The 27,537-nt window shown below is 39.3% G+C and overlaps 2 protein-coding genes across 2 annotated transcripts in view; one reads left to right on the plus strand and one right to left on the minus strand.

Annotated features, from left to right (window-relative positions):
* Positions 1–27,537, plus strand: part of LOC128793868 (neural-cadherin-like) — a 60,393-nt gene that overhangs the window by 19,820 nt on the left and 13,036 nt on the right. Inside the window, exons 5-26 of the mRNA XM_053953295.1 lie at positions 683–794; positions 1,825–2,074; positions 4,848–4,990; positions 6,673–6,845; positions 7,855–8,023; positions 8,762–8,932; positions 9,462–9,634; positions 10,651–10,818; positions 11,013–11,262; positions 11,357–11,484; positions 12,347–12,533; positions 13,283–13,426; positions 14,544–14,827; positions 15,343–16,957; positions 18,019–18,112; positions 19,300–19,484; positions 19,710–19,939; positions 22,758–23,029; positions 23,863–24,077; positions 25,081–25,208; positions 25,764–25,891; positions 27,180–27,303. Coding sequence (XP_053809270.1) covers positions 683–794; positions 1,825–2,074; positions 4,848–4,990; positions 6,673–6,845; positions 7,855–8,023; positions 8,762–8,932; positions 9,462–9,634; positions 10,651–10,818; positions 11,013–11,262; positions 11,357–11,484; positions 12,347–12,533; positions 13,283–13,426; positions 14,544–14,827; positions 15,343–16,957; positions 18,019–18,112; positions 19,300–19,484; positions 19,710–19,939; positions 22,758–23,029; positions 23,863–24,077; positions 25,081–25,208; positions 25,764–25,891; positions 27,180–27,303 — 5,343 coding nt within the window. The remainder of the gene's footprint in view (positions 1–682; positions 795–1,824; positions 2,075–4,847; positions 4,991–6,672; positions 6,846–7,854; positions 8,024–8,761; positions 8,933–9,461; positions 9,635–10,650; positions 10,819–11,012; positions 11,263–11,356; positions 11,485–12,346; positions 12,534–13,282; positions 13,427–14,543; positions 14,828–15,342; positions 16,958–18,018; positions 18,113–19,299; positions 19,485–19,709; positions 19,940–22,757; positions 23,030–23,862; positions 24,078–25,080; positions 25,209–25,763; positions 25,892–27,179; positions 27,304–27,537) is intronic.
* The window catches only part of DPY19L3 (dpy-19 like C-mannosyltransferase 3), a 51,682-nt gene continuing 49,993 nt past the window's right edge, over positions 25,849–27,537 (minus strand). Inside the window, exon 21 of the transcript XR_008432923.1 lies at positions 25,849–25,934. The gene's annotated coding sequence lies outside the window, so the exon portion shown is untranslated. The remainder of the gene's footprint in view (positions 25,935–27,537) is intronic.

A 27,537-nucleotide genomic window follows, 5' to 3' on the forward strand; every position in this document is an offset into this window, starting at 1 on the left:
CTGTGGACTCGTATTTGACACAGGAATAAGAAAGCATTTGTAAAGATGTTAGAGGCAAAATTGTATCTCTTACTTAGTTTACCAGACCCACAGAATATCCAGGGTTGGAAGGGACCCACAAGGATTGAGTCCAACTCCTGGCCCACAGACACCCCAACAATCCCACCCTGTGCCTCAGAGCATTGTCCTTGAGCCCTGACAGGACTGGGGCTGTGATCACTTCCCTGGAGATCAGTTCCACTTGTATCTGATTTGTGCTGCTGTAATTAAATTCAGAACTTGGTCTTAGAGATTTATAATGCTAAAATGTAATATGCTTGGCAGTAGAGTTTTTAGTGTTACAAGTCACAGAAGTGTTGCAGGATAAGATAATGGAAAAAGGGTGCTTGGCAAGCAGATGGTCCATTTTCCTTTAAACTAATAAGGAATAATCAATGGAGATGAAAGGTGAGTGGAAAACATTGCTGCAGGGTCAGGGACTTGGCAATTTCTGGTATCTTGGAATGTAATATTTCAGTGGCACTCAGCAGAAAAAGAGCAATCTAAGAAAAATGTCTTATCCTATAGCTGCTGAGGACTTCAAGGATGTTTTTGGGAAATTCTTCCATGTGCTATTTCCAGAGCAGTAAGGTCGTTCCCTCGATTCACTTTGCTGTTTAACATTCCCCTCTTCTCCATTAAGGTTTTGGTTGTAATCACAGATGTGAATGATTGTGCCCCTGCATTTCATCAGTCGATTTACAGCAAAGTTGGTGTTCCTGAAACAGTTCCTATGACAACTGCACTTCTCCAAGGTTAGTGCTCCTGAAGCCATTTATTATCTTCACTGTATTTTTCTCCCTTGCACTACTTAGAATTCAGTTCAGAAAGCAAAATTACCTGTCCCAATGTGGGTAGTTGCAGCTCTCTGAAGGCAAATGACAACTTGTAGGTTCATGTCAGAGTTGTTTACTGGTGTCACAGCCCAAACAATTTTGGGGGACAGGAAGGCAAAGGAAACAGATTTTCTTTGTGGAATTTTGAAGTAACAGAACTTTGTTGTGGTTGGTATTACAGCAGCAGGCTCATAGTAGCAGTCTTGCTGCATTTCTTGAAGGAAGAGAGTGATCCTGGATCAGAAGTTATGGACACCTCAGCTCACCTCTGCCTGTCTCTGAGAGTCCTGTGTGGGCTTGCTGTAGGAATTCTGCTCTCTTGCATTAACAGCCTCTTGGACACTTTAACTCTTCTATGTGAGGTTTTGTTTGGATGCTTGACAAGCAGATTTTGCTTCTTCCCAGGGAGACCAAGAACTTGAGCTTCAAGTGGTGGTGCTCTGTAAAGTGTAGCAAAAAAAAAACCCTATGTCTATTAAGCAGTTGTACAAGGGCCTTGTATTAGTCTTTAACCCTTACATAAACTTTTTCTAAATCTGGAGGGGGGAAAAGGAAATTCAGCTGCTGGAAAGTTGCTTTTCCCTAGTAAATAGGCTTTTATAACCTCCTTTTGTTCTGCTTAGTGATTTATCTTGTACTGATGGTAGTTTGTTAGTTACTGGTCTGGTAACTGTGCTTTTAGCATAGATTTTTGTAGGTAATGAATAGGATTTGACAAACACATAATGGGCATCAACTGAATAATGTATGTAAATATCCCATCTTTAATTGCACAGTGTGTGATCTGAGTGATTTTGAGTCAGGTAGACATGAGAATAGGGTAGGTCAGGTGGACATGAGAATATACTTCTCTGTGTGGGAATATATTCTTGATGGTACACGACAGTAAATGCACTTACCATTCCAATTCACTAACTTTGATCTACACAATGTCTTTCTCTTCTAACAGTGACAGCCACTGACTGTGACTCAAAGGAGAATGCCCAGTTGCTGTATTACACTCTGAGCCAAGACTTCAGCATTACTTCTCATGGCACTATTTTTCCAGCCACACGGTTGGACTACGAGCGCCCGAACCACCTCTATGAGTTCATCATTATGGCTGTAGATCAAGGGGAAGAGCCCAGGACTGGCACAGCAACTGTTAGGATCCATGTCTCCAATGTGAATGATGAAGCACCTGAGTTTTCTCAGACAATGTAAATACATATTCCTCAGACTCCGTTGTCTTTTACTGTTGCTTTTTGTATTTTTGTTGAATTGGCCTGTCACAGAATGGCAATTGGCTTTGGTTCAATCAAAGCTGAGAGCTGGTCTGACAAATGTGGGGTGATATTTTGACTCTGAAACCCTCAGTAAAAAAAAAAAAGGTAGCATATAGACAATAAATTTTATTACATTTTTATTTATTGTTATTTATTATATCTCCTTTATGCAATTTTATTTTTTCCAGTATGTTCTGAAAGATATGATGCAAAAATTTCAGATTATACAGTTCATGCGCACCCCTCCACCACCAAAGGAAATCAGGCAGAAAAAACAGGCAACAGAGTTGTTGCCATCAGCCCTCATCTAGAGACATGGGGGAATTTTGCCTTTTAATTAGGCAGTTTAAACTTAGAGTCAGCAGTCTGCATCCCTGGTTTATAGCTGTCAAAGAAAAAAGCTTAGATGACACAATCCTAAAAGGCAACTGAATTACAAAACCCACAAGATAAATGCCATTAAGTGGAGTTCACTTAATTTCACTTTCCATCCCCTACAAATTGTATGTATATATTTTTTTTCTTCTAAATACATGTAAGCACTTTTCTTCCATAGCTGGGACTCAGCAGCATCTGAAGCAATGCCAGAAGTACTGTAAGCTAGCACTGTAAGTTAGAGGCTTAGTAATGGAATTTCCAGTCAGCTTCTGCACCAGCTTCTACTCTTAAAAGTAGAAGTTGCCCAGAACAAAACCGAGGCAAAGATTTCAATGATGTTAAGCTGGGGGTTTAGCTGAACAAAACATCAAAGCTTTGTGACAGTCCTTGTTTTATGTGCAGATAACCTCTGGCTTTGAAATCTTGTGTCTTTCTTTCTTTTCTAAACATTGCTGAGGAGATATGGCTTGGAAATTTTGATCTTTTGTAATTTAATATTGGATTTCTGTATATTTTCAAATACTAAACCAGGTTATGTTTCTCACTCTTTCGCTGATGCCTGTTTTTCATTTAATTTCTTTTACTGTTCAGTGATATTGAATATTAACCTGCATCTGTTCCTAATATTTTAATCAGAAGTATGTGATACTATTTAAGATGCTGTAAACATATCTAACAAACTGGAAACAGAAAACATAGTTTAAAAAAAATCCCTGCCAGGTCTTGTACCTAAAGGTTACTGAAGACTATGATTAAAATAATATTATTTTAAATTACCAAACCTTCACAAGAAGCTTTTCTGTTGTCTGTGCAATACCAGGGAAACGACTGTTGTGTGTATGTGTAGATAGGCATTGGAATTGAATTATTCTTCTGGAATACAAATTATCTCAAGTTTTTGGTGAGCTAGGCTTTGATTTTGCTTTATCTTTCCTGTTATGAAAAAAATCTTGAACCCAGAGGTAAATTTCAGACAGAACTTAGTTTAAATTTTCCGTGAAATAGAATCATTGTGAACACATATAAATTTGGGCCTGTTGAGAGACTATTTGCAGTTTAATGTTGTGCTCTGTGGCAGTCTAATACAAATCTAGGCAATGATGTTGTCCTTGTAGGCCTTTGTTCAAACAGATTTACAGCCCAGTATAAACTCATGATTCCTTGCCATGAGCTCTCTTTCATCAGTTATTCTTTATCTCAGTTATGAAATGCTTAAGGCTACCACTCTCTTTCATGTTGTTAGTTTTTTCATTCTCTTTTTTAAGAGATCTCTTCTGAACTCTGCTCTCCCTGTATTTCATGTAAAAAATTATCAGAATTACTGTTCATTTGCTTTTGAGATGCAGAGTTAAGACAGTGTCTTGATGTTTGTGACTGAGCTAAACCAGAATGATTTACTTCTCTTACTTCATTGCATATAAAACTGGGGGAAGAAAAGAAGCTGTTTCTATGGAGGTTTCACAGAAAGCACAACAAGAAATGTGAAGGAAATGGTTTTCTGTGCATCCATTTTCTTTTCCTTCCAATTTTTTGTTATTCTCAGCATCTGGCCAGTGTGTCCATAAGCACTCTAACCCAATGGTGCATCTGTATTATGCTGGATATAGGCAGCTGCAGTTCATTCTTACAGCTGAGCTTTGGGATATCTCCTGTGGACAGGCCTGGTGGGTGCTTAGTCTGACACATGCTCAATGCAGTCAGATAAAATAATAAATATTGGGGACTTTACTCAAGCAGGGGGCTTTTCTACTCCAGAGAGTATTAAGCTTAGGCTGATAATGCCTCTTAAGAGCTTACAATGTCAGTGATGTGACTGGACTTGAGCAGAGATTTTTGTAAAACTGACATTATGCACATATCCTCCACATCTCACTTTCATCTTAGTCCTTCTGGGGCAAGGACTCCACTGAAAGTTTTTTTGAGGGCTTGTGTCAGAAAGTGCTGTGATGGGGACTGCTTTAACTTACCAAATGTTTGCTTGGAGTCTGTGAATCAGGAAACTCATTTTTTTAAATTAAAAAAACCCAAGTGAATTCTGCATTTAGCATAAGTCTGGTTGCACACTCATCTTCAAGGCTGTGGTACTGCTGAAAGTTTGGAGGGAAATGTGGGGGTAACAGCAGAAGGATGTGGATGGTTGGATAGGTCATCAATGCTATCATTTCACTGCTTAACAAAAAAGCATCATATCAGTATAATTGTACTAGAAAATTACAAATTCCTGCAGTGCCCTTTGAACAGGTAGTTAGTAGGTGTTGTAAAGCTTAGTTCTCTACATATGACATCCTGGTTAAATTCATGAATGTGTGTTGTCTGGGTTTTTTAACAGCTACAGGAGCTTTGTTTCTGAAGATGCAGGCCCAAACACGCTGATTGCCACAGTTAATGCTGTTGATCCTGATGGAGATGGTGTGACATATGATATTCTGTCTGGGAATCAGAAAGGGAACTTTGTTATTGACCCTAAGAAAGGTAATTGTGTATTAGCTCTTTGCTGCTGTGGCCATAATGTTGGTCCTGTTGTGATACACCTTGAATTTGGTCTTACTAGCAAACTGAATAGCATGTGCTATCCTTCTTTATGAGAAGAAAAAGGGCTCCTGCCACATTGGTGTCCTCATTAGGAAAAAAATAAAAAAGTGCACAAACACCAACCAGTAGGTTGGCATATCCCTTTACATTAATAGGATTTATTTACTGTTGATTGCTTGAAAAAACAGAAGAGGATGTTTTGAGATTGAAACAAGCAAACAAATTGAAATCCCATTGAAGGATTGAAGTAACTTAATTAACTTCAGTTAAACTACTTTGTATTTTGAACTGCAATCAAAATCTGAACTTAGATTTTCCAAAGCAGAAGTTTTGAATACATAGGAAGGAGCAAGCTGCCTTTAGTTATTCCTTCACTTTATTGCATAGAGTTCACTTAACATGAAATTTTAATTTCAATGCAATCATGGTTTTGCAATATTAATGTTAGATTCTTAAACGTTCCCAAAAATATGGTCTGCAGGTAACTTGCAAGCATTGAATCATGACCCTGAATTTACTATGAGCTCCTTTACTTCCTTCCTGACTTAAAAATAGAGTTGCAGGTTCCAAGAGTTAAATTTCTACAGATGCTTTGGCACCTGAAGAGGAGCAAAGGTTTTGAAAGTATCTAAAAACTACAGAATTAATATACATGACACTTCTGAAGATATTTTTTGTGAGAAACAGATTTTTTTTTGGTCAAAGCATCTCTACATTTGATTGATAGCATGTCCTGGGATTAGCTCTATAGTTTTAATATAGAAAATCATGTATAGGTACATTTATACTTTTTTGTCAATTAATTCTATAGTATTTTAAGCTTAATTTTAGGAATGTTAGCATTTTTTCCAAAACACTTTTAGGCTTTTCTTGCTGAATAAACCAGCAAAAGTTTATACAGTGGCTTACAGCAGTTTCTTTTCAGGAGTGATGTCAGGGGAATAGTCTGTACCCTCTTGTAGTAGAAATGTGGAGGTACAGTGAAGTGTCGAAGTTAAGAGCTGCAGCTAAAATAATACATTTTCAAGCAATTTTAGTGACATTGATGCTGTGAAAATACTCTGTTGTGATGACAATTGTGATTATTCCTGATGAATAACAGATGTGATGGATGGTGGAGCAAAAGAATGACAGCCCCTTTCTGCAGGATCTCAGGCAGCTGTGGTCCCTTCTGCATTTGTAGCACCTCTCTTTCTGCCAGTGCCTCTGTGTCCCACTCAGCAGGGTGTGTCCTGTGGGGAATTCTGAGAGTGGCAGGACAGAGGTTTCTCAGCCTGTGCCTCTGTAGCTCAGTGCTGCAGGAAGGTAAACTTGAACTAAGTTCAGCTGAGCTGTCCATGGCAGCTGCAGATTGATGAAAGCCATTATGTGCAGGTCATTGTGTTGTGGCCATTGAGTTGTGGCTGTTGGCTCAGTTTGCTCCATAGACAAACCTGTTGTGATGTCTTACTTTTGTTTTAATGTGGGACTGCAAGTAAACACTGTAGTTAAATTAAACAGCACAGCCTTATGGTTTATTGGTGAATAGGTAAGCCAGAATGCTTTGTTGTCATGATTACTAGTGAGAAGAATAATGGGATTGGGTTAATGCAGCAAAACCCCACAACTTGTTGTTTTTACAGGGCTAGTTAGACTGCGTGCAAGCCCATTTCCTGAGCTGCAGGGGACAGAATATGTTCTGAATGTCACAGCAACTGATGATAATGCCTCTGGAGGGCCCCGTCCTCTCACAAGTACTGCCCAGGTTGTAGTGAAAATTGATGATGTCAACAATAACAAACCTGTCTTTCAGAAGGTAAATATATAAGCCCCTGTCATTTGTACTGGACTGTGTAAACATGTTTTAGCACTGTTGGCACTGCAGGTGTGCAGCAGATGAGCTGGTTAAGAGGTGCTCTCCTTCCCTCTGGGTCCTGTCTTCTCTTCCTTCTGCATCCCTCCCTAAGGCTTTCAGGGTTTGTTCTGCTCTTGTGGCAGAACAGCTCCTGTGAGCTCCTGTCTGTTCCCTGTACCACACCTCATCTCTGGCATTTCAGAGGATGAGGCCAAGTGAAACACTTCTGGAGATCCCATGTGACACATGTGAGCAGGAATCCACAGGGATATCTGTCTGTGCAGTGGGCTTGTCCCACAATACTCCAGAATACTTCTCTAAATTGCATAGGCTTCCTTTGATAATGGCGTGTCTGGAACTAATGAAAGAGAGAAGAATGAGTGTTTTAGCTTAAATAGTGAAGTACTGTAAAAAAAAAAAAAAAAGCTTGAATTTGATTTCAGAATGTTAATTCCTGTTAAAGATCTGTTGTCTAAAAATTTCAGGTGTGGTACTGATGTCTCAGATGTTGAGCAATGTTGCATATTTTGAAAAGTCAGCAACTATTCATGTCAGTCTCAGAAATTCTCAGTAACCTCTCCTTGACAAAATTACTTTGTGTAGAGATCCCTTTTTGATCAAAACAGTTCTGTGGTTTGGGCAAGTGTATGCCCTCTTTTTTATTAGACCTTTGCTAATATAGAAAAAATATTTGCATTTGGAAGCAACTTTAACTTTTTCTCCAAATATTTGCTTTAGCTGGAGATGTGGCCTCATGTTTTGTGTTGTATGTGTAACCACAAAATAGCAAGGGAAATTTAAATTAATTATGGTACAGATAAAGCTTTAACAGCAGAGCATGGCAATGCAAGTGTAGCTAAAGAATCCGTTTTTTCCCCTGCTAGTATACCTCTAAATCAAAGGGCAAGGGAAGTCCTTAATTTGTCTCTTTTTAAAATTGTTCTTTCTTTCTTTTTCTCCCCTCTCCTAGTGCCAGTATTATCGGGAACATGCTTCTGTCCTGGAAAATCAGCCTTCAGGGACTGTTGTTCTGCAGGTTGAAGCCACTGATGCTGATGAAGGGGCCAATGGAATAGTAAAATATGGTTTGATGCACAGAGATGGTGTCCTACCAGCATTTAGCATTCATCCTGACACAGGTAAAGCAAATGTCAGTACTGATAATGGCATAGAGAAACCACCTTGTGACACTGTTGGAGGAAAGGCTTAGATAAAATCAGACTTCATGATTTTTCATTTAGTGTTTTGACAGCAGACCAAATATAAACTGTATTAACTGCATGAACAAGTCTTCCATGAAACTAAGTTTCATACATGTCCAGTACTGAACTAAAACTGATGTTTTCCTTGAAATGTGGAAGTTCTGCTTCTTGTGTGCTTTTGTAACTGGATTTAAAAAACCCAAACAAACATATTTTAAGTGTACATTATCTTGCAGCATTGCTTATGGCATATAAGTGATTTATCCAAATGACAGCAATCTTACAAACAGGAAAGGAACTAAATTTTAGAAGGCCAAAACTAAGTTCAGGCTGAATATCTGGAGGATAAAAGATATGAAACATTCCTTTACCCGGTACTTACAGCTCTTCAAAAGAAATAATTTTTTGAGAAACTCATTCTCTTAGTTTGTAGTTAGCTTAACTTCCTAAACTTAAATTACACTTTCATTCTAATTCCAGTTCCTCTGTGTACAATGTCAGCTGTTGCAATTGTTAAATCTGAGGGTTGGATCCTTGAACCTGAAGCTGATGTTATAGGTGTACTTAACCCTACTGCATTGTATCCCAATGTATTGACAGAAAAACAAACATCTGCATGAAGAATATTGCCAGATGCACAGAATTTTAACTCTTTGATATTTAATTTGTTTTCAGGAGTTCTGACAACTCTTCAGGTATTTGATCGAGAAAAACAGAGGGAATATCCCATCACTGTGACAGCAACAGATCAGGCAGCAGAGCCGCTCATTGGAATATGTCAGATCAATATTGTCATCCTGGACCAAAATGACAATGACCCCAGATTTGAAAACACCCACTATGAATGTAATTGAGAGTCATTGGATAGAGTTTCAGTGCCCTGAGTGTGAGCGTACCCCATGTCTCAGATTTTTGGGTTTTTCCTATCCTGGCAGTAGAACATGTGACAAATTTTGATGCATCCAGAGATGCACTTTGCTTATTTATCGCAGAGCTGTTACTCTGTGTAATGTGTGAGGTACCATTTACAGCCTTGGCTCATAGGCCTGCCTTATGGGAAAGTTCCTTGAAACAATAGCCATGTCATTCATACAGAGCAATTATTCTCTGGGTTAAAATACAGTTAAAAGAAGTATCTTACAAGAAGTTAGAATTCCAGGTTATGAATGGGGTAATATAAAGTTCAGATATGATCTGTAGCTCTGGAGTGATAGCAGCCCTTTGAAATACTCAGTGTGTGTGGCCATTGTTACAAGGAAGAGAAGATTATACTAAAGGAATAACGTATGACAGTTATTTCTTTATCACTTACTAAAATGTCCCTGGTAGTTTAGCAAATTAATGATCATTTTGAAATCTTCTTTCCTTCCCTTAGATTTCCTCCGAGAGGACACAAGAGTTGGGACCAGCTTCCTGCGTGTTGCAGCCCGGGATGATGACTACAGCTCAAATGCTGCCATTACATACTCCATAGCAAGTGATGAACCAAATTATTTACAGATTAATCCTACCACAGGCTGGGTGTTTGTAAACCAGCCCATATCTCAGGTATGGTGCTTGCTTTCTTTTTTAAGCTGACTATTTCAATATATGTAGGAGGGACTGAGGTCATGAGTTTGGGTTACCCCCTCAGGTTAAAGGATCAATACATCTATTTAAATTAAACATGAGTCTAAGGCTTTTAGCTGCTGAGTTCACGGACTGTGAATTGCATATGAGCAAGGCCTGCTTTCAGCTGGGAAGCAGCAGCCACAGCACTGCCTCAGAGACTTGCTCTTCCCATTTCCCTGGCTCTGGCATGCTGATTCCAAGGGCTGGAGGGCTGTGTCATAAGCAGGGGAGCAAGAACCCAAGTGTAGCACTTCATTGTGTTTATAGGCAATGAGTCAAGACACAAACCTGAATAGGAACAAGTGTGAAGTTTTGGTTCTGATACAAATTCCCAATTTGATATATGTCAGTTGTAGTGCGTTAAACATAGCTGTCACTTAGGAAGGTGAAAGCATAATTCATGTAGTTATCTAAAATTCATTAGTTTCAGCTCTTTCTAAATACCTACACAAGCAGTTTGATATATTCATGTTTTAAAGTAATTTGTTTTGAAATTGAACTCTTGTTGTTGATGTCAGTCTTTAAATAGATATTTTTAATACTGACATTGAACTTCTAAATAGCTGACACACAAAAGTTTGGTGAAGGTGTATCCTTTCAATGTATTTTCTTTAATGAATCTAAGAACCCTACAGACCTAATAACAAGAACTGTTCGTAGGTAAGCTTAAGAACTCAGGGCCTCCACAAAGTGGGTTTTTTGGTTCTGTTTGGTTTTAAATTTTGTGTGATATTTGCTTAGGTTTATTGAGACATATAGCAAAATCTTCCAACCCTCTTAAGTAAAGTAAATAGAATTTTCATCAAATTTACACGTAGTTCATATTTTGAGTTCATCTTGAGATCTTTTTTTTCTGTGAAGTTTATTTTTAAGTGTACCTTTAATTTTATGTATTAATTTTTTTTGGAGGCCTGCTCAAAACCTTCTGTAATTAAACCTTTTTTACTGTTCAGAAGTCATCTATAATTCGAGAGATTACTGCTACAGATGGAGGCAACAGGAGCAGTAAAGTTGAACTTGCTGTAACTGTAACCACTGCAAAAAACCAGCCTCCACAGTGGGAAAGAGACAGCTATGAAGTTGTTATTCCAGAGAATACAACACGGGATGCCTCAATTTTGGTAAGGTTGTTTGTCTGTCTGCAGCTCTCAGGCTGCAGCATAACTGAACATTGTTTATTTGCTTAAATAGTGAGCTTTTGTAAGAGTTCTGTGTTTTATAGCTGAATGTCTGGGAGAATGAAAACACAAAAGCTTTTAGAAATTTTGCTATACTTGCGGAAGGGTTGATTACACACACTTTTTGAACTGTGCAGACAATCAAAGCAACTTCTCCCCTTGGAGATCCCCGTGTCACTTACAACCTGGAAGAGGGGCTTGTCCCAGAGACCAACATGCCAGTGCGTTTCTACCTGACTCCAAACAGACATGATGGTTCTGCTTCAATCCTGGTAGCTGAGCCCCTGGATTATGAAACAACAAAGAGCTTTCAGCTGCGGGTGCGAGCACAGAACGTGGCTGCAGTTCCTCTGGCAGCATTCACCACAGTCCACGTTAATGTCACAGGTGTGTGAGCGGCTCAGTAATGTCACAGTATAGTCCTGCACTGTTTTCCTTTAAGTTTTACAGTTTTCTCTCTGTGCTCTTTTTGACATTCTAGATGTCAATGACAATGTCCCATTCTTCACTTCATCCATTTATGAAGCCTCAGTAACAGAGGGAGCTGATGTGGGGACATTTGTCACTCAGGTGTCTGCCACTGACCTTGACATTGGTCAGCATGGTGAGGTAAGAAAGTGGGCACCTTCATCTCCCCTGATGAAAGCTGTGGAATAACTTCCGCAGGAGCAATGGTTAAATAGTCTGGAAATCTTCAGCCTAGAAAAGGGATGACTAATAGGGAAATGTAGAATGAAATAAAGTAGTTAATTACATGCTTCTCTGTGCTGCCAGGTGAAAAATGCAACTAAAACTAGTAGGTGTGAGGCAGAAAACAAAGAGGAAATATTTGCACAGCCTGTAGCTTAGTTGAAATGCTTCCTGTAGAATTCCTTTGTGTGGAAAGTTCTACATAGACCTAAAATGAGACTGGATAAATGAATGGAAGAAAAGATGTGTTAAAAGCTTGTGTGAGTTGGAAATCATGGGCAGTACTGCAAACTGAGTCCTTACAAAATATGGCAAGTTAACACCCAAAGCGGATGTATTCCATGCTGATCAAACAAATCAAAAATAGATACGTCCTTAGAACAAGAGTGCAAACTGAAGTCAAGTCACAAACCCATGCATATAATAGCGGGTAGAACACGGTCTGTGATCCTGAGCAGGTTCAAATGCAGCTCACCTGTGGATGTTGTAGAAATACTCGGGATCTTTAGCTGAGTTTGGGTGCTGTAGCACAAGCACTGTACAAACACGTGCTAGTGAAATCAGGAGCTGATTAGACAAATTATTTTCCTTTACAGATCAGCAGTCAAGGAAGTTAATTGGCTTTAGACCAGATTGCTGAAGCTGCAGTTTTACCCAGCTTCCTTGGCCTGATCGAGTACTCGGACATGGGACAGTTCTGCCTCTCTTTAAGTACTATTTTAGTTGTGAACTATTCAACAAAAGGAAAGTATATATTAACAACTTCTTTTTAATCCTGTAGATAACTTACTCCCTGTTACATGACAGTGGCAGAGACTACACCTGTTTTCGCTTGGACCCCCAGACAGGCTCCATTTACACCACCTCGGTGTTTGACAGAGAGGAGAAGGGCTCCTACCTTCTGGAAGTCAAGTCAATGGATGGCTCTGAATCAGCTCGACCTGGAAAGCATGGGAAGCCAAACTCTGGTAAGAGACAGATGGCTGTGGGAAGTGTGATATTACTTGGATTGTGTCTGAAAACAGAAGCTCTGAAGTACAAGATGAAATGGTAATTTCCTCTTTTTTTTTCATGTCTTGTTGGGACAGTGTCTGTTGTTCTGTTTTTTTGGTGGCTTTTTTACTGTTTATCTGTGCAACAGTTGTATCAGAGCTGCAAGATAAGCTTTACATGATGATCAAGCAAGTTTTTTGTTCTGAAATAAAGAAAACCTATATACCTTCATATTTGGAGTTTAGAGAGTGTTTTCTAGCCGGCAAAGATGTGCCTATTATCTGTAGGATGCAAATCTTTGGGCAGTGCAAGTGTTTCTCAAAGCACTGCATATATACGGTATTCAGTCAAAAGTAATTATGAAGCAGGAATATGCACGATAGAAAATCCTTTTGTCAGTTGATCGTCCTGCTTAAATAAAAACTTAATTTTGTGGCTTCAGGATGAAAAGTTATGCCTAAACACTGTACAACTGCCATATTAGGCATCAATTACTCAATTATTCATGTAGTATGTGTTTAAACAAAGTGGATGTGACATTTATTTGATACCCAAGTGCTTTTGAGTAGTGTTGGTATATAGGCAGTCCACAGCCCTAAGGGTTTGTTTCTGTATTGTCTGCATATTTGTCTCCATTGAATGTGCAGGCAGACAGGTGAAGGGACTGTAGCTGACAGAAGTGGCACAGCTGGGGGTTTGACCCTGAGGCTCCTTGTCTCTGCAGACACGGCGTACGTGCGTGTGTCCGTCAGCGACGTCAACGACAACCAGCCCGTCTTCGCCCAGAGCGTCTACGAGGTGAGCGTGGACGAGGACCAGGATGTGGGATCCACCATCCTCACAGTCAGTGCTAACGATGAGGATGAAGGTAAAGCACTGCAATCCCCCACAGCTCTGTCCAAAATATTAACCAGTTTCATTCATCTCAGCACTCCAAGGCATATTTGGTAGTGTGAGAAAAGGAAATGTCTTTCTGTCTCCAGATTTTAAAAGTTCTTTAAGTGTGCACTGCTCAGGCATGAACATTAGTTCCTAACTGTGAGTGTGAGGCACAGTCTCTTATTTCAGGAGACATGCACTAATGTGGGATGATAGGGGATAATTTCTATGCCTGCGGATACAAATTTTTTATAGATGAGATAATTTTCTTACAAGTGGGTGCCAATAAAAATGTCCTGGTTAACTAGAATAAGTCAGACTGGATTTCAATGAGATTCATTTGTTTTCTCTATGATGTTTAGTATAGTATGTATAGATAACATGTTTAGATGTATAGTTTTACTTTGTTTGTTTGATTTGAATCTAGACTTCTTAAATGCATATGATGAACTTTAGCTACACTGTTTTATCCACAAATCAGCCAGAAATTCAGCCACTAATCATGTAAAAGTACATAACCAGTGCTCATAAAAGAGAAAGGGATCAGTAAATGCTTGCATCTTTTGACCATGGAGCACTGCTAATTCATCTGCACTGTGTGGTGAAACACTGCTTTTTTGTTGTTGTTGCACAAGTCCCAAGGACTGTTCTCTGTTTGTGAAATGCAAGGAAATCCTGACTTCACTGGATTCCTCCCACTCTGTAGGAGGCTGAGGCAAATGTGGTGAAGATGTATTGCAGAAGGATTTACCTACTCAGGGAACTTTTAGTTTGGGACTTAGGCTGCCTGTCAATCTGCTCTATAGCGTTGGGCAGAGGACCTGATGTGATGGATATATGGCACTTCATTTCTGCTCTCTAAATAAAATGAAAACAGAATTATTACTTCATTGCATAGACACACTTTGTAGAGACAAACTACAGTTGGACACATCAGAATTGAAAATGCTGCTAAGTAATCTGACATAGCTGCATGTTTTAAAAGGCCACAAAAATGATAAAATAAAAATAATACCACTAAGCAGTTATTGTGTGATTTGTACTTCATGTCACCATCAGTCTACTTCAAGAAATGTGTGTTTTCTGACACTGTTGCTAATTGACAGGAACAAATGCTAAACTACGGTATCAGATCACAGCTGGAAACACAGGAGGAGTGCTGGATGTAGATCCAGAAACAGGAGCCATTTTCATTGCCCAACCACTGGACTATGAAGAAACAAAAATGTATGAGATCCACTTGTTGGCTTCTGATGGGAAATGGGAGGATTATGCAGTTATAATCATCAACATCATGAATAAAAATGATGAGGCTCCAGTTTTTTCTATCAATGAATACTATGGAAGTATAATTGAGGAACTGGATTCATTGCCAGTCTTTGTACTTCAGGTAGTGTATGCAGCTCCACGGATTATAATATTTCAGTGAAAGAGCTCAGATTACTGTGGTACAATTATGTTAAAAATAACTCAGCACATATATATTAATGAGAACTTTGACTAAGTTTTTTTATCACTGAAGAGAAGAAATGGACTTCCGTGGAAAAAAATATAAATTACAGGGATAGTAAGTAGGATAAACAGGATGGATTTGTTAATCCTGAAAAGCAAATAATAGACAATTTAAAGTAGCTATCAGAATGTAACATTTAAATTACCCGTATGAATATGAAGAATATAATATTATTTTAGTACTAAAATTGTTAAATTGTTAGTATTTTTAAAAATGTATATTTTCCTGCCCTGAATTGTCCCTGGATTTGCTATTCCCTGGCATGCACATGTTAATACCATGTCATATGCTTTTGCTTGGAATCCTTTAGACTGGAGCAGCATATAGGGTGTGATGCAATCACTGCATATTTCATACTTTCTATGTTTGGTTTTTTTTCAAAACTATTGTAGGTTATGGCCAGTGATCCTGATAGTGGTGTTGATGGAGGAGATTTGAGATATTCCTTGCATGGGTATGGTGCAGCTGACATTTTCACAATAGATGAGAAAACAGGCAGCATTTACTCCCACAAGAGGCTGGACCGGGAAGAGAGAGCACTGTGGAGATTCATTGTGTTGGCTACCGATGAAGGTGGAGGAGGACTTACAGGGTTTGCAGATGTGATCATCAACGTGTGGGATATAAACGACAGTGCACCCACATTCACATGCATGCCTGATGACTGCAATGGGAATGTCTTTGAAAACTCTCCTGCAGACACCTTAGTCATGGAAATGGCTGCAGTCGATCGTGATGACCCAAACGTTGGTCTGAATGCTGTCCTGACGTACAGGATAACAGAGAATGTGAAGAATGAGTTTGGTACTGACATGTTTAATATCAATCCCAGTACTGGGACCATCCACGTGGCAGGGGGACTGCTAGACAGAGAGAGGACTGAAAGTTACTTTCTTACTGTTGAAGCAAGAGATGGGGGAGGACTAAGGGGAACTGCCACTGCCACTGTCTGGGTTGCAGATGTCAATGATAGCGTTCCCAAATTCACAAAGAAGCTGTGGCAGGCAGCAATTCCTGAGAACAGTGCCATTGACTCAGAAGTCCTGCAGGTGTGTGCTACGGATGCAGACGTTGGGGAAAACGCAGACTTGATGTTCAGTATCATTGGGGGAGACCCAGATGAGAAGTTTTATATTGAGAATGACAAAGAATGGCAGTGTGGCACTGTTCGACTGAAAAAAATGTTGGATTTTGAGAATGCCCGTGAAAGACAGTTTAATCTTACTATTACTGTGGAAGATCTGGATTTTTCTAGTGTTGCAGTGTGCCTGATTGAAGTTGAAGACTCAAATGACCACAGTCCAGCTTTCCTTTCTCAGTTTATTCAGACAAACCCTGTATTTGAAGACATGCCTGTAGGTACTACAGTAACCACAGTGAGGGCTACAGACAAGGACTCTGATTTGAATGGGAAGATTATCTATTCTATAAAGTCAGATTCAGACCCTATGAGACAATTTGTGGTTGACCAGTTTGGTCATGTGGTTGTGGCAAGTGCACTTGATCGTGAAGCCATTCAGAAATACGCTTTAATTGTACAAGCTGCAGATCAGGGGACACCTGCCCGCACTGGAAGTGTCACAGTTTTAATTAACTTGCTTGATATTAATGACAATGGACCAAGGTTTGAAGCACCATACATGCCTGTAGTTTGGGAGAATACATTGAAGCCTGAAATAGTGCATATGAACCATACCTCAAAGCTGCTTCATGCCTTTGATCCGGATGCTGAGGAAAACGGGCCACCCTTTACCTATTCATTGCCACCAGAATATCAGAATTCCTTGGACTTTTCTCTTACTGACAACAGAAATAACACAGCTACTATAACAGCTTTGAGGTCCTTTGACAGAGAAAAGCAGAAGGTGTTTCACCTGCCAATAGTTATAACAGATAGTGGGATTCCAGCGATGAGCTCCACAACCACCCTGACTATAACAGTTGGCGACGAGAACGACAACTGCCATGAGTCTGGCCACAAGGAGGTCTATGTGTACAGCTACAAAGGTAAGTGCTAGATGGATGTGAGATCAGATTCATGAAACAGCAGAGTTTTACACTTAATTTCTTTCTTGCAGTCCATTAATCTATTTCTTTAATGGTTTACATACTTCAAAACTGCAGCTCCTGTTCTGTAAACGACTAAGTACAGTGGAATAAGTGAAATATATTTGTTAAACTCAGACCCTAGTGTGTAAAAGATTATCCACTAAAGAACTGTTAGCTGCAAACAGCTATATATTGAACTTGCAGAAAAAGCAGTATTTTTATAAATCCATAAAATCTATTTTCCATTAATGAGTGTTCACCTACAGAAGGTATTTTGCAGTTACATTTTCTGAGTTTAGTATGCCTAAATTACAAAAAATATGTGACCAGATCATACTGCAGAAATGAGAGAATGAAGCATCCAGGTTGGCTTGGCTCCAGATTTGAACCTTAAAAATCTCCCGTGTTGCTGAACCTGGACTGTGGATTTCAAAAGTATCCTTCCCTGGATTTGTTCCTCCTGCTGTTTTAGAAAAATTGATTGGATGATTGATTGAAAAATTGATTGGGAGCTGTGCCAGCTCCCAAGGGCCTGGAAAAATCACCAAGACCTGGCCCAGCTTGGTGTCTTCTTGCACTTTTCCTTTTCCTAATCAGCTCCTTCTCTCCCAGCTGTACCCCATAAGATGCTCTCCCTCTTTTGCTGTGTTCCACTTGTGTGCTCTTCAAAATAATAGAGTAGCAATGAAACATTTGGAATTAACTGCTGATGTGGTGATTTTTAATTTTTCTTTTGTCAGAGAGTTTTTTAGAGAGTTGTATTTATGTATGATTCTGGTGTTGTTTTGTGCTATTTCCAGCTTTTCTTCTTTCATGTGGCATCTCCACTGTGCTCACATTGCCAGAACTGGCAGAAATCATATGACAGGCTATGCATTGTTTTAAGAATCTTGGATCGTAACCATCACTAAATTGAACAGGAATCTGAAAATAATAAAGGCAGTAATGAATGTCACAGAATATAAAGTGCACTGAAAAGCAAAAATTAAATGCAGATTTATTGTAATTTATCTCAACAGGAAAATGGTCAACAACAGTGCTTGGGGAAGTGTTTGCACCAGATCAGGATGACTGGGACAATAAAACATTTCTCTCTGAAGGAAAACTGCACAAGTGAGGATTGTATTTCTGTCAAAATGAGTAATATTTATGCTTCTGTAATTATTTTCTCACCGTGTATTTCTCTGTGTTCAGGATGTGCATAAAGCCAGGGTTATTGAGTCTGTTAAGGGATGTACCTTTCGAATGCTCTTTTTCTTTTTCACTTGGGTTACTAGGTATTAAGAAATTATTGCATGAAATATTTTTTGCAAGACAATGCAGGATCACACCATGATGTTGATTTTTAGTCAGATGTCATCGTTAATTTACTTTAAAATGTGCATTCTGTAAGCTCTGGTTTAAAAATAGACAGAGTCCAAAGGCTTGCTTTCAGATGTTAGGGTTGATGGAATACAAATCTTGAATTTAAAAGCAAAGAAGGGAGTCATTTCATCAAAAGTGGAGGGGAATTTGGTGCTCTCCTTTGATGGCTAAATTTACAATTTAATGTGAAAACCATGATTCAGATTAGTGGAAGTTTTTTTCTGTTAATTGAAATGTTGAATTGGACCCTTAATTCCTACTTAGACATTATTCGTTCATATCATAAAGTGAGATGGTTTATGACATAACTATATGCTGTCTGAAAGGGAAAAAACTGGATGTGAAAGTGAATTTTACTCTGTGCTATGACTAAAAGCTTAAAAGCTTTATGTAGCCCAGAATTAAAGACTTTCTGTCCAGCACCCCCTGGGCCTGTTTCTTTGTTAAGAGGTCACTGTTCCATAATAATGGTCATGGAAGATTTCCATAATTGCTGATTACTGGCCCTTTGAGGTGTCCAATGAAAGTCGTGTGAGAGATTTTATACAGACTTACCCTGTTCCAGATAGAGATGTGAGAACTTGGAATGATCAGTGTGGGTTTGTCACTCCCTATTCTGACCTCATAGCCTTGCCCATGATGACTGTGCTGAACCACCTAGTTCAACTGCACAAATTCAAATTGCAAGTTCAAATTGCTTTTGTTCAAATCTGGGAGAGGCTGAGTGGCAGGAACATCTCTTTATAAGATCTGCAGATTGTAATTTCTCAGTTAAGGTGGCTGAGGTGCTTTTCTGAGGTTGTTGGATAATTGCCATAAATTTTGGCCCTATAACCTTCACAGTAACATTTAAGCCCTTCTGAATGGTGTTAATGAATAAAGTGAGTCCTCAACTTTGATTTGTTAAGATTTTCTAATTGAAGGTTTCTGTCTAGATCTTTCAGATTAAATCAGAGGACTGGGTCTTTGCTGATGGTGGATAACACTCCTCAGGGAATATACAACTTAAGAGTCAGAGTTTCTGATGGAGTTTGTCCTGATGTTATATCTACAGTACAAGTCCATGTCAGAGACCTGGAAAATGAAGCCATACAAAACTCAGCCACTGTGCGTTTCTCAGGTTGGTTTTATTTGCTGGTGAGAGTTTAGATGAGCTGCTTCTCTAACTGAATGTTCATGTGGTGTAGGTATTATTACATCAATACTTGATTTGCTACTGTACTGCTACTGCACTGTAGGCTACTTTCTGGTATGTTTCCATATTGTTAAATAAGGAATAAATTGAGAATTTAACCTGTGAGCTCCCAGGTATTCAGGTTTATCTATTTTTGAATCCCCTGACCAGATGTCACAGCAGAGGAGTTCATAAGGAGAGATGAACACGGCAAAACGAGGCATGGCGAATTCAAGGAGTTCCTTGCAAAACTGTTACCTGCAAAGCTGAGTGATGCGATTGTCTTCAGTGTGATGGGCAGGGATGGAAAACAGACAGATGTGAGATTTGCAGTCCGTGCTGGCTCGGCCTATTACAGACCTGAGAAACTGCATGCGGAGATGGCAGCGTTCAAAACTGAGGTTGGTTCTCCTCTGTGGAACTCAGCCAAACACTGAGTTTGCAGGGTGTGTATCCCAAACCTCAGTGGAAAACTATATACTGCATCAGCAGATAAGGGTTTTATTGCTTCACTCAGGATAAAAACAAGTGTTTAATTCAAGCTTTCTCCCTTCTTTTTAGTGCCATACATACTGGTATGGTGTGTTTGTACTAACTTCTGCTTCAATGAATAGTCACTGGAGAGCTGCAGAAAAATGGGTCTGCAGTGCTGCCATGGGGCAGATACATGTGTTTTCTCCAGTCAGTGTTTCACTGTGTCATCCCCAAATCCTCACATCAGCTCGTGCTTAGATACTTAGAGTGGAGGCTTGGTGTCACCCTAACAGAAATTCTGCAGTACAAAGAGGTGACACTTCAGAGGAAAAGTCCTGCTGGAAGGAATGTGTGGCTTAGGGAACAGTTGCAACAGGTAAGTGAGATGGAGACAACCAGTCCTGTGGTTGCATTTATCTCACCAAAGGACAGTTTCAAATACAAAGTGACACCATCCCCTAACTTCTTTTACTGTTGTCAGGGAAAATATTTTTGAATGGAAGATGCTTTCCTCCCCTTCTTGGTCTTCCCTAACTGTCCTGCTCTCTGACTCCATTACAGACACAGTCTGTCTTGGCCACAGCTGGATTTTTCTGTAGCCCTGCACAAAGGCAAAGTGACACTGCTCAGCTTTTCACTTGCCCTGGTCATGTTTGGGTTTAATATATGGTACATCATATGGATGATTTTTCCAAAGAGAAATCAGCACTTTCCATTTGTGTGAATATGGTGGAGTCTGCCTGAGTCCGGGAACCAAACAGGGCTGTCTTAACTTACCACATTCTTGGTGTATCTTGAATGGCTCTGTGGATTATGAGATTCTTCAGAGTGACCAAATAGGGAATGTCAGAGAGTATTCATGAAGGGTAATGACTGCTTCTTTTGCATATTTATTGAATTACTGCTACAATAAGATAGAAAATCCTATAGATTTCAAATATTCTCTGCCATAATACATGACACCCGAATTCATCAAAATGGTAACAAGCGGATTGCTTCACTTATTTTAATGAAAATATATGTTTTTATTAATTATAGGCCACCTTTCAATATTTAATTAATAGCTCTAGTGAGTAATCACTAATAGTTTACAGAAAACCAATCATAGCTGGAGAATTCCTCCAGTTTTTCGATGTGTATAACTACAAATATAGAAAATAAGTAATTAGCACTGGAATTATTAATTGAATTTCTACATAAATAATATGTTTGCACTACCTTCTGGGGATATAGTTTTACAATAGCAACTTTTATTTAGCAGAAAAATAATCCATCCTAATACTTTTTAAAGGGAGCCCAGGTTGTTTTTATACAGGTTTTCAATAACAGTATTGCATAAATGTCTAAATGTGCATTACAGACCCTCCGCTGATGGTGATAAACGTGGGCATCAGACACAGACCTGCACTGACAGGATGCATCATGTCATTACAAAGTATACTCTGTGCCTTTGGGGGCATGGGCAGCAATACATGCTACGATATTTAAGAATATAGAGACAAAGGATTATAAAGATCAAAGTTCTTACAGTGAGGAACTGAGATGACTACACAAATGAGAAAAAAAATAGAAGCACTTTAGTATTTATGTATTTTATCTTTTCAAAGCTTATTTTTAAGATATCTGCCATATGTTTTACCAGTTGGGAAAAAAACCTCCATATTAATACCTAAAGCTCTAATGTTTTAGTTTTACATTTGTATACCTTGTTCATTTGTGTACCACTGTGAGAGTAGTGAAGTCTTTTGCCTCACTCACCCAAACTCAGGTTTGGGTACTAAAAACACATTTCTGTATTTGAATCACCAAATACAGATAAAATTCTGAAGCTTTATAACAGACACATGTGCAAAATTCCCAAATAAGTGGAAGGAACAAACTGTGATAAATTAGGGGTGCAGGCTGAAGGATAAAAAGCCAGGACTAATGGCAGCTCTGTTCTTGCCTCACGGTCAGCAGCTCCGCTCCCTCCCTCCCTCCCTCCCAGTGCTTCCTTGCTCCGTTTGCAATGGAAGTTGTGGTCTCAGAGTCACTATTCCTACATTACCAGAGCTGTGGTTACACTGAGGCTCTTTTTATTTGGTACTTGGGCTTTCAGGTGCAACCCCAGTTAACAATAAAAACAGTGAACTAGCAAAGGTTAACATAGCATAGACTACAGCATCCAGTATGCTGAACTGACTGTGTTTTGTTGCAGACAGCTTGACATGAAATGTAAATTTATGGGGCACAAATCATTAGACTGAATCCAAGTTGCTACAAAGTTGTCTGTGGACATGATTATTGAAAGCAGCTCAGCTCTGCATTTTGCTGTGTCTGTATCCTTTTGTGTGAGAATGTAAGGAATAATATCTGGGTATTACTGCTGAGGAAGGATTTATCCTCGCTTGAGCTGAAGCACTCCTGTTGCTGTTGACATGTGTGATGCAGATGCTGCAGCTCTGAGGAGTGTCACTGTTCTCAGAGCTTTGGTCCTTCGAAATAATGTTATTAGACCAGTACAGATTCAACATGTTCACAATCAATCATGTCAATGATCAAGTTTTTACAAAATGCTGCTGCTGTAATTTTTAAATGAAATGTTTCCTGAGTTTTTCAAATTGCTTTTCTTGCCTGCATAACCAGGGATGTTTCTAAGTAACGCTCAAGAAACGAAACACTGCATTAAGTCTCTGATGGCTTAGATTTTTCAGAATTGAGGTAAAAGCCTTCATTGGATGGCAGTGGTGCTGTCTTTTCTCTTAGATGCAGTCAGCTCTACAACTGAACATTTCCCAGATCGATGTTGACGAGTGCAGGAGTGCCAACTGCAGCGAGGGCTGTACAAACCACCTCAGTGTGAGCGACATCCCCACAGTGATGGACACGGGGAGCGTGTCCTTCGTGTCCCTGAGCACCTCCAGCCAGGGGCTCTGCGCCTGCTCCGCCCGCGAGCGCCTGCACCAGCCCTGCTCCTCCTACCCCCGCAGCCCCTGCCTCAACGGGGGCCTTTGTGTCGACACTCTGAACGGCTACAGGTGAGCAAACCTGCACTGCACATTACTGCTGCCCTCTGTTTTTATGGTGCTGAGTGGTGCTTATGAGGTACCTGCCTGAAATACATAAATGTATACATAAATGAATACATAAATGTACTTCTGACTGGAGGAGAAACGGAAAACCCCACAAGTGCACTGGGGTGTAAACCTAATGGCAGCAGGGGCTTCCTGATGGCCTCGATGGGGCTGTACTCCCAAAAAGTGCACGAGTAACAAAGAAAACCCTGGGGAACACATAATTAACACTTGACATTTGTTAAGAGCACCTAATTCAGTATGAAGGCATGTGTGCCTTGTTTTTTTCTCTTTTCCAAGAGAGGTGAATAATAATAATAACAATAATAAAGGTGAATATCAGTGGTAGCAGTAGGGATGTAGGAGTGAAATATAGTTCAAGCAATGGGTAATAAGGAACCTAAAAAGCATTATTAGATTGTAAACTTGCTTTATTATAGCATCACCTGCCGTGCAGGAGTATTCCCTTAGTGAAATTAATTCCAGCTAGGACTTAACCTCCCCGAGTTTATTCTGGAATAAATTGATATTTGGTGTTCTGTGTTATTTAGGAAAAAAGTTGATTTTTCTCAAAAACTTGGCCTCAAAAATACTTTTTTTTTGAGGGAGTTAGTATAAGGAACAAAATGACTTTGTACTCTTAGAGCATTTTAGTAATTGCCAAACACACCTAAGATTCTGCTTAAATTTGTGTTTTGCTGATTTTTTAACTGTGATTTAAGTTCTGCATTTGCTGCATGCAAAACCATGGACGAATGGACGAATTTTGACTATTTCTTTTGTTTATGGTCTTTCAGATGTCTTTGTCCTGCTTCCTTTCATGGACCAGACTGCCAGCAGACTAAGCACAGTTTCCATGGAAATGGTTATGCATGGTTTCGTCCCATCAGACCTTGTTTTGAAAGCTCTCTCTCTCTTGAGTTTATTACTGTGGTTCCAGATGGACTTTTACTATATAGTGGCCCTTTATCAAATCCAGAACCCGGGAGCACAGAAAACTTCATTGCAATAGGTACTTCTGCAAAAGGGTGTGGAAAAATTAAATGTCTTTTGGGAATGGATTGTTTATGACCAGTGTAACAATTAGACTATGGATTCTCTCTTTCCATTTAATGAGGTAATTTATTTTGTGGTGTAAAAATACTTTGAAGCATTTCCTAACAAGTCTTTCTCCTTTGATGTCTATTTTTGGAGCCTGCACCCCTGGCTTTGGGTTCATCACAGAGTTGTAGAAATGAAGGGGAAAGCAAAACAGATTGATATATATATATAAAACATAATCTGCCTAGAAATCTGTAGTGCTATAAAGGAATTTAGGTGCTTTGAAGATTGGTATTACATGAGTAGTGCAGTCTTAGTTGCATGTCATTCTTATCTAGTTTAGTGAGAAAAGAAATCCACTTAAACTCCCTTTGGTCTTGGGGCAATTTTGCAGATTTTTTTAAACTGGCAATGATGTGATGGATGAATCCAGCCCCACATGCCATTGTGGGAAGATTCATCTACAAGTAGAATTTAATGCTTTATGTTGACACATATTTAAAAGGTTACTGCTGCTTATTTTTTGTTAAGAAACACACAAGATGAACAGTATAGTTGGCATTTTATATTCTCCTGATTAATTGAAAGGTAATGTGGTTGAATAGTTAATAATTTACCTCTTTTTTTTTTTTTTTTTTTTCCTTGCTTTGTAGTTGCTTGTAAATTTGAGTAGAAGATGGGAAAGAAGAAACCTGCATTTATTAATTGTTTTAGAGCATCATAAAATTGCAGATTGCTTCTCAGGATTTAGTTTCAGTGTTTTGACAGAGAAGTGGAAAAATCTAAAGTGTATAAGTAAATAATATACTGAATGAGTATTTCTGCTTAATAGAAGACATAGGGTATAATTCTAGTTATTTCTCTAGTGACCCCTCTGTATGTGACTAGCAATAACCATTAAATCACTAGCTGCTGAGATACCCAAAAGTGACATTTTGTAGCTGATGTGGAATTTCTTGTTCATGTTGTATTAGAACTCTCTGGTGGTATTCCTGTGCTGAAGATGAGCCATGGCTCAGGTTCTGTGGTGCTGCCGTTTCCAAGTCACCTGAATGTTGCGGACAAGAAGTGGCATCGACTGGAAGTCAGAACCAATGGTCAGGTCAGTTATTGGATTTTTTTTTCCCACATCAGGATATTAATATTTCTAAAAATATTTCCCTGTGCAGAGACAGGAGGGTAGAAAGAACAGCCTTTCAATAAAGAACAGACAATAGCTATTGTCCTAACTGGTCGTGTAGGATTGATGAGTAATACAAATTTTGGGAGACGACCTCATTGTGAATTCCACATCCACTGATGTTGTAGTCCATATTCTGCAATCTTTACCTTTTCTAAGCTCTGCCGCAGCATATATAGAATGTGGACACTGGAATCTATTACTTATGCACAAAAAGCAGATATTTATTTACTTGCAAATGCAGTTACAGGTCTTGTGTAAGTAGTTAAAATACTCAGAAGCACAAATAAAATTGAGAAGTGCCTACTTTTGCTAAATGGCTCCATTTTAGCTCTAATGGTTATTGCAAGATAAACAGAACAGGGAACACGCAGCCCTTTTTGCTTGATGGTGTGCAGGAAGCAGAAGATGAGGCTGTGGTGCAGCAGGTGTGGGCTGTGCAGCAGGGGCCAGCTCCGTGTGCTGTGTTGTGCGCAGGCTGTCCGCTTCACTCTGGATCAGTGCAGCGCCGCCGTGCTGTCCGAGATCGAAGGCGTTGGCCGCTGGCTGTCCACTGAAGATCGCACAAACTGTGAAGTCTTGGGGTCTGTTCCACGGAGAGCAAGGTACACTCCTGGAGCTTCTCTGACAGGCAGTTGATTCTAAGGCCTGTGAACATTTGACCTATTAGACTGAAGCCGAGTTATTGATGGCTAGGAGCATAAAAAGCATTTTCTCTTTTCTCAAGCCTTCTAGACCCAGCCTGGACCTCAAAGAACTAAACAAATTTTAAGGAACCAGTCTTCCATTAAGTAGTGTTGCAGTACTAATTGACAACCCCAAAACTCTGTGGCTATTACTGGAGCTTTTGTGGGTCCTGTGTACCACCCTCCGCCTGTTTTCTCTCTGTTTATCAAGGCACTGTGAACCTTCTCTTTAAAACCTCACAAATTTAGGCCAATTGACATCAGAGTCCTGGGTGCAGTTGGTGCCCGACAGTGCAGGGTGGACAAGGAGCAGCTGGATATAGTCCAGAGTAGAGCAATGACTGATTAGCTCAACCTGAGAGTAAGAATCAAGAATGAAGGAATTGAGGTCAGTTAACAGAAAGAAGAGAAAACTAAGGAGAGAGATGGTAAGTCTCAGTGTGTATAAAAGAATGGTACAAAGAGGATTTAGACAATCTCTTCTGTACAGGGCCTAAAGTTACAGTGAGGAATATTCAGGTTATATTTTAGGGAAACCTTTGTACTAACAAAGATACTTCAGCTGTGGAATAGATAGTCCAGGCAAGCATTCTGATGTGCATTGGGATTAAGCCTTGTCCACAGCTGCATGGAGCTCTCCTGGTAATGAAAGGAGCACAAAGAAAGGGAAAAATATAAGGACAATGAAAACAAAAGAAATGTATTGATAACTCTGGGAAAAAGAAAGTATGAGGACTAAAATGCATGGAGTTCTTTGGCTTGGAGAGATGATTGCGAGACAATGCAAAACTTGGACATATTTACTATGCCTTTTAGACCACATAGACCCAATTTTTAGATTTCTAAGTTTAGTCATACACAGAATAGCCTTTTTTGTAGTATTCCTACAGCATAGTATGTCTGTGTACACACAGAGCTTGAAGGAGAATATGGTGTCTAGAATATCACAGCTTTTTCTGACTTGAATGCAAACATACCCAAAATGTAATAATGTCCCACAGTTAAACTTCCAGTAGGTTTCACTGTCATGTTTAAAAAAATACCCTTTATTTTAAAGGGCTTTATTTCAGAGAGAGAAGATAAAATAGTTGTGTTCTCCTGTTATGTTATAAAGCCTTTGTTATTTGGAAAAACGGTGTATTTATTTATTCACCTATGTTTGAAGGTAGATACACATCTATTTTTATTATTGATGTGATTTTTAAAGGTATTTGAATGTGAACCATGTTCTCCAGCTGGGTGGTGTGAAAGAGTCGTTACCATATTCCTACCCACAGTTGCTACACAAACATTTTTCTGGTTGCTTGCGCAATTTAATCTTGGATACTCAGGTAAGAGTAGAGTAATGTTTGCTTTAGCACAAAAGAAAACTTCTTTATTCAACTTTTGGGAGATTCATATTATAAATGAAACTTCTGCTTCTATCAATGTATTCAATGCCCACATGCATCAGTGTAAAATATAAGAAAATTCTGAGTTTTTCTGTGATAATTAGAATAAGTACCTTGAAAAGTTATTTCTCAATAGAAGATGTATTAATGAGGCAGGAACTGTGTGTTTGCTTA

Source organism: Vidua chalybeata, chromosome 11 (genome assembly GCF_026979565.1).
Source record: "Vidua chalybeata isolate OUT-0048 chromosome 11, bVidCha1 merged haplotype, whole genome shotgun sequence".
NCBI classification, from domain to species: domain Eukaryota; kingdom Metazoa; phylum Chordata; class Aves; order Passeriformes; family Viduidae; genus Vidua; species Vidua chalybeata.